Raw genomic sequence first — 12,473 nt, 5'->3', positions numbered from 1 at the left:
TGTATATAACATACACAAGAGGAGAACAAGAGGGAGAGTAGGGGGTGTGGTGGAGGAGTACAAAAGAAACAAGACAGGGAAGCAGAAAAGAGTCCCAAGGAACATGCAAGTGGGTGCAGGAGAAAAGTGACAGAAGAAATACCAAGGAGGAGGAGAATCCACTGGAAAATGTTATTTGAAAATGCTATCACTATACCTGATGTGGTGTATGCCAATCTTAAAATAATAATATTTATAGAATTAGACAGACATTGGCAGCCTACCTTATCAGGAACAGTAAAAGTAATCCTTCAGGCTGAGATGAAATAATCACAAATTGTAGTAGGAATTACAGGAAGAAATGAAATCAACAAAGCATGAAATATATGGAACAATATAAATACCATATCAAGGGAATATAATACTTAATCCCTTGATATCCTTGACTGAAGACTGTACAATACAGTAAGTGCAACACCATGAGAGGGCGTAAAACAGAGATTTCCACAAAGATATCCCTGGGCTCTGATGGCATCTTAGCAGTTTTAAAATTCAGCTATTTAAAGCAGTTGTAACAATCTCTGAAAATTTGTTTCAGAAAATAGAGGTTAATACTTCCAAATCATTCCATGAGGCTGGTATTAGCATTATGTAAAAGTCACTAGTAATAGAAAATATGGAGTAAAATATTTCATAACCAAAGATACAAAACTCTAATCAAAATATTAGCAATGGAAAATAGAGACATGAAATATATGTCATGCACAAATAGTTTGCATCTTAAAATTCATCAATTTACCTTACATTGGTAATACACTAATGTACACAAAAATGAGATTTCAATATACCATCCCCCTACTCCAAAAAACAAGCACCTGGACATTCCCCCACACATTACTGGAACACTCAACAGTGTTTTATCTCAGTCTGATGACAGCATTTGTCAGAAGCTCACAACTTTATCATAGTTGATGGTAAGCTACTGAACACCACTATCCCCCAATTTCCGGAAAAAGGGGATGTCTGCTTTCATCATGTCATCACTTCAGTCAACTTTGTATTGCAAGCTCCAGTTAGAATAATGACTTGAAAGAATAAACAAAAAGCACCAGATAGGCTAATAATGAAAACTACCACTTTATTAATATGATATTATCAGCTAAGAAACTGAATTAAAATAGAGCCAGTCAATGAGTAAACCTGGTGTCAATATTTGATAACAATGCATAAACTCAATCGTATTTCTATAACTTTTCAATGAGCAAACCAAAAAAAAAAAAATCAAGAAATGGAGAGTAAAGTGAAAAAGATGAGGGTTGTGAAAATGTGATAAACATTTTCTTAGCATGTGTAATATTCAAGATCTAATCCCAGCTCTGTGAAAATAGTGATAGTAATAAATTCTGAGTACTAAGTTGAATGACAAAAAAAAAATCCAAAATGTGCATATTAAAAACCACGAAACATGAAAAAAGGAAAATTGAATAAAATGGGAAGCATATGAATTTTTTGATTGGAAATTTTTATTTTGGTTCGTTAAAGTCAGCCAATTATATCAGATTTTAGTTTCCACAAATCCATAACAAAATCACAGCTGGTATTTTGACAGAAACTAACATGCCCATCTTGAAATTCTAACTGAAATAGAATAGTAAAATATTCATAAAACAAAAACTAGAAATTTAAGAGATATTACTACCAAGATGTAGAAATTAAGACAGTATTCTATAAACATAAGGATGGCCATTATGTAAATTGAACAGAATTGTCTGTGGACAAATTTTATAGTTCTGATTAACTGGTTCCCAGCAAAGTTACCAACACAACTTAACAGAGCATGGGTAGTTTGATATTTTGTTCTATTTCAGTTGGACATTTCTTATCCATTTGTAAAGCAAATTAACTTAAATATTTGCTCAACATGTTTGTAAAACTATGCAATTAGATCATAGGCTTACAGGAAAATAATCTTACTTCATTTTTCTTAATAAATTTTTATTTAAATTAAAAACAATCATATTTTACATAGCAATTCCAGTTCCCTCTCCCTCCTTTCCTCCCATGCCCCCCCACCAATCCTTATCCTAGCCCCCATCCACTCCCCTAGGAGGGTGAGGACTCCCACGAGGGATCATCAAATTCTGACACATCATTTTGGTCAGGACCTAGGCCTTCCTAGGATCTAGGCTGAGAGAGTATCCTTCCATAGGGAATATGCTCCCAAAACCCTTTCATACACTAGAGATAAATACTAGTTCCACTGCCCAAAGCCCCATAGACTGCCCAGGCATCGCAACTAACACCAACATTCAGGGGGCCTGGTTCTATGCTGGTTCCCCAGTTGTCGGACTAGGGTCCATGAGTTCCCACTTGCTCAGGTCAACTGTTGCTGAGGGATTCCCCAGCATGGCAATTAATATTTTCAAATTTATTTTTTTATTTGAATTAGAAACAAGATTGTTTTACATGTCAATCCCAGTTCCCACTCCCTCCCCTCCTTTCCTACCACTCGCCCCCAACTAATACCCTACCTATCACATGTACTTTTTGCTCCCCAGGGAGGGTAAGGCCTTCCATAGGGGGTCATAAAAGTCTATCCTATCTCTTGGGATAGGGCCTATGCCACCCCTGTGTGTCTTGTTAGGGAGTAACCCTCTATGTGCAATTGGCTCCCAAAGTCCACACCTATGCTAGGATATGTACTGAACTACTACAGGATGTTCCAAAGATTTCCTAGGTCTCCTCACTGAAACCCACATTCCTGGGATCTGAATCAGTCCCATCCTGGTATCCCAGCTATCAGTCTGGGGAACAGGAGCTCCCTGTTGTTCGGGTCAGCTGTTTCTGTGGGTTTCACCAGCCTGGTCTAGACCAGTGCATATCACTTGTCTTTCTCTGCAAGTGGATTCCAGTTGAGTTCAGTGATTAGTTGTGGGTGTCTGCATCTACTTCCACCAGCTACTGGATGAAGGCTATAAGATGGCATATAAATCAATCATCAGTGTGATTATCAGGGGAGGGCATTTAAGGTAGCCTGTCTTCTGTTGCTTAGATTGTTAGTTGGTGTCATCTTTGTAAATCTCCAGACATTTCCCTAGTGCCTGATTTCTCTGTAAACCTAAAATGTCTCCCTCTATTATGGTATCTCCTGACTCAACTTTCTGCTCCCTCATGTCCTCCTCACCTCACCTCTTCTCCCCTTCTCATTCTCCTAGCTCCCTCCCCCCTCCTCCCATGCTCCCAATTTGCTCAGTTGATCTTGTCCCGTTCCCCTTCTCCAGGGGACTATGTATGTGTCTCTTACGGTCCTCCCTGTTTACTAGCTTCTCTGGAATTGTACATTGTAGGCTGGTAGTCCTCTACTCTATGTCTAAAATCCACATATGAGTGAGTACGTACCATGTTTGTCTTTTTTGTGATTGGGTAACCTCTCTCACAATGGATTCTTCTAGTTCCAGCCATTTTCCTGCAAATTTCAAGATTCCATTGTTTTTTGTTGTTGTTGTTTTTTTGTTTTTGCTAAGTAGTACTCCATTGTATAAATGTACTACATTTTCTCTATTCATTCTTCAGTTGAGGGGCATCTAGGTTGCTTCCAAGTTCTGGCTATTACAAATACTGCTGCTATGAACATCATTGAACGGTTGTCCTTGTTGTATGAATGTGCATCTTCTGGGTATATGCCTAAGAGTGGAATTGCTGGATCTTGTGGTAGTCAGATTCCCATTTTCCTATGGAATCGCCATACTGATTTCCAAAGTTCCTGTACAAGTTGGCACTCCCACCAGCAGTGGAGGAGTGTTTCCCTTTCTCCACATCCTCTCCAGCATAAACTGTCATTGGTATTTTTGATTTTAGCCATTCTAACAGTAGTAAGATGGTATCTCAGAGTTGTTTTGATTTGCATTTCCTTGATGGCTAAGGATGTTGAACACTTATGTGCCTTTCAGCCATTTTAGATTCCTCTATTGAGAATTGTCTATTTAGTTCTGTTCCCCACTTTTAAATTGGATCGTTTGGTGGTTTGTTTTGTTTGTTTGTTTGTTTGATTTTGAGAGTTGCTTCTTCAGTTCTTTGTATATTTGGAGACAAGCCTTCTGTCAGATGTGGGGTTGGTGAATATCTTTTCCCAGTTTGTGAGCTGCCATTTTGTGTTCCTGACTGTGTCCTAAGCCTTACAAAAGCTTCTCATTTTTAGGAAGTACCATTTATCAATTGTTGATCTCAGTGTCTGTGCTACTGGTGTAATGTTCAGGAAGCTGTCTCCGGTACCAATTAATTCAAGGTTATTTCCCACTTTGTCTTCTAATAGGTTCAGTGTAGCTGGATTTATGTTGAGGTTTTTCATCAATTTGGACTTGAGTTTTGAGCGTGGCGATAGACATGGATGTATCTGCATTCTTCTACATTCCATCATCCAGTTATGCCAGCACCATTTATTGAAGATGCTTTCTTTATTCCATAGTATAAATTTAGCTTCTTTGTCAAAAATAAAGTGTTCGTAGGTATGTGGTTAATATCGGGGTTTTCAACTCCATTCCATTGGTCTACTTGTCTATGTTTGTGCCAATATCAAGCTGTTTTTAGGACTACAGCTCTGTAATAGAGGTTGAAGTCAGGGATGGTGATGCCTCCAGAAGTTCCTTTATTGTACAGTGTTTTTTTGGCTGTCCTGGGTCTTTCGTTTTTCCATATAATGTTGAGAATTGTTCTTTCAAGGTCAGTGAAGAATTGTGTTGGGATTTTGATGTGGATTACATTGAATCTTTAGATTGCTTTCGACAAGATAGCCATTTTTATTATGTTGATACTACCTATCCAGAACATGGGAGATCTTTTCATTTTCTGGTATCTTCTTTAATTTATTTCTTTAGAGACTCAGAATTCTTATAGTATAGGTCTTTCAGTTTTTTGGTTAGCATTACCCAAAGGTGGCAATTGTAAAGGGTGATATTTCTCTGATTTCTTTTTACAAGAATGTATCATATGTATATAGTAGGGCTATAGATTTTTTTGAGTTAATTTTGTATTCTGCCACATTGCTGAAGGTGTTTATCAGCTGTGGGAGTTCCCTGGTAGAGTTTTTTGGGTCAATTATGTAGACTATCATATCATCTGAACATAGTGAAAGTTTGACTTCTTCCTTTCTGATTTGTATCCCCTTGATCTACTTTTGTTGTCTTATTGCTCTAGCTAGAACTGCAAGGACAATATTGAAGAGGTATGGAGAGAGTGGACAGGCTTGGCTTTTCTACAATTTTAGAGGAATTGCATTGAGTTTCACTCCATTTAATTTGATGTTGGCTTTCTGTTTGCTGTATATTGCTTTTATTATCTTAAGGTATGTTCCTGTTACCCCTGATCTCTCCAAGACCTTTATCATGATGGGATGTTGGATTTTGTCAAAGGCTTTTTCAGCATCTAGTGAGATGATCATTTTTTTTTCCTCAGTCTGTTTATATGGTGGATTACATTGATGGATTTTCATATGTTGAACCATCCTATCATCCCTGGGATTAAGATTACTTGATCATGGTGGATGATTTCTCTGATATGTTCTTGGATTCATTTGCCATGATTTTATTGAGAATTTTTGCATCAATGTTCATGAGGGATATTGCTCTGTAGTTTTCTTTATTAGTTGTGTCTTGTGTGCCTTAGATATCAAGGTTATTGAAGCCTTGTAAAAAGAGTTTGGCAATGAGCCTTCTGCTTCTATTGTGTGAAATACTCTGAGGAGAATTGTTGTTAGCTGTTTCTTGAATTTCTGGTAGAATTCTGCACTGAAGCCATCTGGTCCTGGGCTTTTTTTTTGGTGGGGAGACTGTTGATGACTGCTTCAATTTTATTAGGGGTTATAGGTCTATTTAAGTTGCTTATCTGATCTTGATTTAATTTTGGTGAGTGAAATCTGTCCAGAAAATTGTCCATTTCCTTAAGATTTTCGAACTTTGAGTAATACATGTTTTTGAAGTCTGACCTGATGTTTCTCTGTATTTCCTCTTTGTCTGTTGTTATGTCCACCCTTTCATTCCTGAGCTTATTAATTTGCATATTCACTCTCTGTCGTTTGGTAAGTTTGTATAAAGGTTTGTCTATCTTGTTGATCTTCTAAAAGAACCAACTCTTTGTTTCATTGATTCTTTGTATTGTTCTACTAGTTTCCACTTTATTGATTTCAGCCCTCAATTGGATTATTTCCTGGCGTCTACTCCTCCAGGGTGTATTGGCTTCTTTGTGTTCTAGAGCTTTCAATTGTGCTGTTAATTCTCTAGTGTGATTATTCTCCTGTTTCTTGATGTGGGCATTTAGCTCTATGAACTTTCCTCTTAGGACTGCGCTCAGAGTGTCCCATAACCTTGGGTATGTTGTGTTGGCATTCTCATTGATTTCTAGGAAGTCTTTAATTTCTTCCTCAACTCAGGAATTGTGCAATTGGGCGTTACTTAATTTCCATGAGTTTGTAGGTTTTCTGCAATTTGTGTTGTTATTGAATTCTAACATTAAAGCATGGTAGTCTGATAAGATACAGGGGGTTATTTTTAATATTTTGTAACTGTTGAGGTTTGCTATGTTGCCAAGTATTCAGTCGATTTTATAGAAGATTTTATGTGGTTTTGAGAAGGCATATTGTTTTTTATTTGGATGAATATTCTGTAGATGTCTGTTGAGCCCAATTAGGCCATAACTTCTATTAGTTCCTTTGTTTCCTTGTTAAGTTTCTGTCTGGTGTTCCTGTCCATTGGGGAGAGTGGGGTGTTGAAGTCTCTCCCTGTAAGTGTGTGCCGGTTTTATGTGTGATTTGAGTTTTATTAAAGTTTCTTTTACAAATGTGGATGCCTTTGTATTTGTGGCATAAATGTTCAGAATTGAGACTTCATCTTGATAGATTTCTCCTGTGATGAGTAGGAAGTGTAACATTCTTCATCTCTTTTGATTGATTTTAGTTTAAAGTCCAATTTGTTGGATATTAGGATTGCTATCCCTGCTTGTTTCTTGGGTCCATTTGATTGGAAAATCTTTTCCCAACCTTTAATTCTTAGGTACCATCTGTCTTTGAAGTTGAGTTGTTTCTTGTATGCAGCAGAAAGATCCATTCTGTCTTCTTAAAAAAAAAATATTAGTTCAAATTAGGAAGATTCTATCTTCTTATCCATTCTGCTAACCTGTGTCTTTTTATGGGCGAGTTAAGGGATATTAATTACATTGATTGTTCATTCTTGTTTGTTTTGGATTTGGTGTTGGTGGTGAAAGTATGTTTGGGTTTCCATCCCTGTATTCTTTTGGCTGTTGACAAAGTGGGATTATCTATTACCTGTATATTTCTTGTTATAGTTAACTTCCTTGGTTTGTAGTTTTCCTTCCAGAACATTCTGTAGGGCTGGATTGGTGGATATGTATTGTTTGAATCTGGTTTTGTCATGGAATATCTTGTTTTCTCCATCTTTATTGATTGAAAGCTTTGCTGGGTATAGTAGTATGGGCTAGCATCCGTGGTCTCTTAATGTAGTATATTACCTTATACGTGGTCTCTTAGTATATTACCAGGACCTTCTGGTTTTCAGAGTTTCCATGGAAAAATCAGGTGTTTTTCTGATAAGTTTGCCTTCATATGTTGCTTGACATTTTTCCTTTGCTGTTCTTAATATTTTCTCTATATTCTATATGTTTGGGGTTTTGTTCATTATGTGGCAAGGAAACCTTTTTTTTTTTTTTTTTTTTTTTTTTTTTTTTGGTCCAATCTATTTGGTGTACTGTAGGTTTCTTGTACTTTAATTGGCATGTCTTTCTTTAGGTTGGGAATGTTTCCTTCTATAATTTTGTTGAATATGTTTGCTGGGCCTTTGTGTTAGATTTCTTCACCTTATTCAATACCTATTATTCTTAGGTTTGGTCTTTTCACGGTATCCCATATTTCCTGGACATTTTGTGTTAGGGATTAGTTGGACTTAAGATTTTCTTTTTTTGATGAGTCTGTTTCTCCTAGTGTATCTTCAACTCCTGAGATTCTCTCTTCCATCTCTTGTATTCTCTTGGTTATGCTTGCATCTGTAGTTCCTGATCATTTATCCAGCTTTTCTATTTCCAGCATTCCTTCAGATTATACTTTCTTTATTGTCTCTATTTTAGTTTTTAGGTCTTAATGTGTTTCCTTGAAAGATTTGTTGATATCTTGTAGTTTTGGTTTGCTTTTTCTTCCATTTCTTTAAAGGATTTTCTCATATCCTCTTTGAGACTCTATCATTTTCATGAAGATGTTTTTAAGGTCATTCTCTTCTGCTTCATCTGCATTGTGATGTTCTGGTCTTGCTGGTGTATGGTCCCTAGTGTCCTTTGGTATCATATTGGTTTTTCTGTAGTTAAATATGCTTTTATATTGTCCTTCTTCTGTTAGGTGTAGCAGGATTCTCTTCCTCTCCTGGTTTGTACGGGACTAAGGTTCCCTTCTGGTAGATGCAAACAGTTCCAATCATCTGATGCCTGTCCTCTTCTCCTGGATGGATGCAGGTCTTTTACTGGGGCCTTGGCAGTCACTGGGTGTGCTGGAGCCTGCCCACCGAGTTCAGATCCTATGAGCCTAATCTTAGTTCTTATCTATAATATCAAAGCAAAATATACAGCAGACAAAAATGGATTGTAATGTATCATAAAAACTTTTGTAGCTCAAAAGGACACCATTAAGAAAAATGCCATAATTTAGGAGGAAGTGTTTGCCAGTCATGTATTTGACAAGGGACTTGTTTCCTAAATAAAGAACCCTGTAACTAAATATGAAGAAAATAAGCAACTTAATATGATGTTAGCAAAAGACTTAACTTGGCATTTCTTTGAAGATGATACAGTACTCTCTAATAGCTAATAAGGAAATGAAAATCTGTCAAAAATATTAGTCATTAGGGAAATGTAAATTTTGCAGAATAAAATCCAGTGTTACTTTGCAGAGATGTAGATTAAGCAATTACTGAGAAAGATATAGAGGAAATTGACCTGTTACACATTGCTAATGAGAAGGAAAATGTTTCAAACACTTCAGAAAAGCATTTTGCAGTGTCTTTTTTCTTTAACAAATCTATTTCTTGTGTTTCCTTGTATGTATGTGTGTATATGAACTGCACACATGAAGAGCTCATTGAGGCCAAAGAGAGCATGAATACAACCCATAGGACTTCAGCTAAGGGTGGTTGTGAGCTTCAGAGTCTGCTGGGAACCAAACTTTGGTTCTCTGCCTGAACAGTAAGTGCTCTTAACCATTGAGTCATTTCTAGTTCAGTATTGTCATGAATCAGGAACATAGACATGGGTTGACTGTGTCTTAGTCATGAGGCACAAAGCAAAGCTCAAGGAGCTAACTGAGGTGTACTTGTTTCTGGACCATAGAAGCTTCAGTGATGGTTGGAATAGTCTACTCTATGATGTCTGCAATACCACACTTTTCTTTTAATATAGCCAAGGATAGATTTATATGATAACGACCTTGTCATTAGGCACAATCTTAGGACCTTTTATGAAGCCAAGACGATTTGTAGATTGTCTTTCTTTTTTGACAGTTTCATTCATATAAGCAATGTGTTCTTACTACTCTTTTCCAACATGCTCTGATACCTCTACCATCCCTGTAGACATCCCCAACCTACCCCTAGAAGTCCATAGCTTGTGAGTTCTTTTTTTCCCTTTTGTGACTCATTTAATGTAATTATGGCCATATCTGTATAACTACTGGACTGAAACTGTCCATCTGATTTTGATGTGGCCATCAGTGTGTGTATAACTGAAGCAATGATTCCCAGCCCTCTGGAATCTGTCTGAAGCTAGTTCAGCAGTGAGTAGCAAGGCCTTGGGATCCCTGTCTGACTGTTGAGAAGGCTCATTTTCACACAGATCCAGTGCAAGTAGTTGAAAGTGCTGAACGTTACTGACTCAATGGCTGTGTCTTCTTTTCAGCACTTCTCCCTGATGTCTAGTTCTTAAGTGCTGGAACAATATATTTTTGTTTGCTTTTTGTTGCCAACATTTTTAATTAAAAATTATTTTTCATTTTACATACCAACTCCTGTTCTTCTAATTCCTCCTCCCTCCCATTCTCCTGTCTCCCCTACATCCCCACTTCCCACCCTCCCATCCTCTCCTCAGAGGGGGAAAGGCCTTCCTTGAGGAGTCATCAAAGTCTAGCATATGAAATTGAGTTAATATTAAGACTCTTATGGACATCACTGCATATAGTTACATTCATAACACAATTAATTGTAGTAAAAACAACTTAAGGATGTCCACTTCCAGAGCTGCAGTTCAGTGGAAGACTGATCCTCCCATGGATGAGGCATGGGCTCAGGCCCCAATACTAAGGGAAGAAAACAATATTTGCATCACTTATGAGTTTTTCCTTGGAAAGGGAAGCTTCACTTCCTCTAAATCAGACCATAAATGAGTTGAAACAAAGGCTGGTGTGAACATAGCAATCTCAAAATCAGCTGAAGTACAATAGTGCCCAATATAGAATTCTCACCTCTGTTTCTGTGACAAGGATCTCTACCACAAACAGAACATCTGGTCCCTTAAGCCAATTCATCACTGTCACTTATAAGTCATATTTAAGATCAAAAGAATAGAGAAGGTTACCCATGATGAAGTTCTGGAGTGCTGCCAGCCCACCAGCATCGATGCAGTGCTAATTGCAGCATAACTCTGAGAGCCTGGGATGTGTGAAGGATGGATATCAGCAGGCTCTCCAGACAGAGTTGAATGTGTTGTGCGTGGATGAGGAAGGTCACAAGTAGGGTGGCCAGATGAAAGACACAATGTGAACCACAAATTTAAGCCTGTGCGAAAACTGAGGAAAGGTAGAAGAGTTGGATTTTATAAGGAGACAGCTACAGAGTGTTTTGTAGAGTGTCAAAACAGAAAAGAGAGTCGGGTACTGTTTGTCACATGATAACAACCATGCTATTTTGTAATTAAATGCATGAACTAGATGAAATTGAAAGTCATAAAATGATGATTCCTTTTAGTAAAGTAAGCTGTATATTATGGTTTTCCTTCAGTGTTAAGTTTTTCATGTAATGTTGTATATAAATGCATTGAAGGAAGGCATTGGCTCTGTAGTAGACTTCAACAATTCCTTATATCTTACATATGGCTCACATTCTCCTCCATTACTGTTACTTTCTTCTTCTTCTTCTTCTTCTTCTTCTTCTTCTTCTTCTTCTTCTTCTTCTTCTTCTTCTTCTCCTCCTCCTCCTCCTCCTCCTCCTCCTCCTCCTCCTCCTCCTCCTCCTCCCCCTCTTCCTCCTCCTCCTCCTCCTTCTTCTTTTCCTCCTCCTCCTCCCCCCACCACCCTGGAGCTGAGAACCAAAACTACAGCCTTGTGCTTGCTACACTGAGGTAAATCTCCAACCCCTTTGTTGCTTCTTTTTTTATTTTAAAATTTCATTTTATATTCCAACCAAAGTTTTCCCTCCCACCCCCTTCTCCTGCCCTCTTGGGCCTGCCCCCCAGCACCCCTCCATCTTCTCCTCCCTTTCAACAGGCAAGGATTGCTATGGGAAGTCCACAAAGTCTGGTATATTAAGCTGGGAAAGGACCAAGCTCCTCCCCACTTTGGTAAGGCCTCATAGGGGATTGGCTCCAACAAGCTAACTCATGCACCAGGGATATATCCTGGTCAAACTTCAAGGGGCCCCTCAGATAGACCAAGCTATACAACACACAACTATCTTCCACATATGGAGGGACTGATCCAGTCCCCTCAAGGCTGAATGAGGCAACCCAATAGGGGGAAAGGGGTCCCAAAAGTAGGCAAAAAAGTCAGAGACACCCCCACTCCCACTGTTAGGAGTCCCACAAAAAAAAAAAAAAAAAAAACTCACTAGCAACCATAATGTATTTTCAGAGGACCTAGCACAGACCTATACAGACTCAGTGATTGCCACTTCATTCTATGTGAGCCCCATTGAGCTCTGTTTGGTTGCTGTTTGGTTGATACTTAAGGATTCTTCTTGGAATTTTTCAAGGAATAGCAAGGCTACACATTAGCTCTTTCTGTGATCTAGTATTATATAACTTTCCAACATGAAATAAAATTGAATTTTTTTCATCACTGGAGAAAGTATTCATAAGGATACTCATTTTGACAATTTTACACACACACACACACACACACACACACACACACACACACATATACACTCAATGTGTTGTTAATATATATACACACACCCCATCTGATCCTTGAGCATCTCCCTTCCTTTCCCTCTGAACCCTTCTTTCTACCAGGGTTGCTACACCATTAAAGAAAAAAAAAAAAAAAGATTCTCACTTCCTCTATTATACATGCACCAGAAAGGGATGGAGCCTTGTGGGCACTTCCCATATATATGAAGGCAAGTCAGTCTTGGGCAGGTATCCATTATTGCTATATGTTCACAATTGAAATGACAGTACAATTATTGTTTTGTTACCATGCCCACAAAGATACACACGCACGCACGCACACATGC

General features: G+C 38.1%; 1 protein-coding gene across 4 annotated transcripts in view; it reads left to right on the top strand.

Annotated features, from left to right (window-relative positions):
* The window catches only part of LOC100768249 (DNA repair protein XRCC4), a 214,286-nt gene that overhangs the window by 94,124 nt on the left and 107,689 nt on the right, over positions 1-12,473 (top strand). The window contains exon 7 of one of the 4 annotated variants that reach the window (XM_035440488.1): positions 9,104-9,213. The exons of the other annotated variants lie outside the window; for them this stretch is intronic. Within the exon in view, the coding sequence (XP_035296379.1) occupies positions 9,104-9,210 (107 nt within the window). The 3' untranslated portion in view covers positions 9,211-9,213. The remainder of the gene's footprint in view (positions 1-9,103; positions 9,214-12,473) is intronic. 4 annotated transcript variants of the gene reach the window in all.

This window comes from Cricetulus griseus, chromosome 2, assembly GCF_003668045.3.
Source record: "Cricetulus griseus strain 17A/GY chromosome 2, alternate assembly CriGri-PICRH-1.0, whole genome shotgun sequence".
Classification (NCBI taxonomy): Eukaryota; Metazoa; Chordata; class Mammalia; order Rodentia; family Cricetidae; genus Cricetulus; species Cricetulus griseus.
The sequence above is the reverse complement of the archived record's forward strand: the minus strand, read 5'-3'. Positions and strand labels throughout refer to the sequence as shown.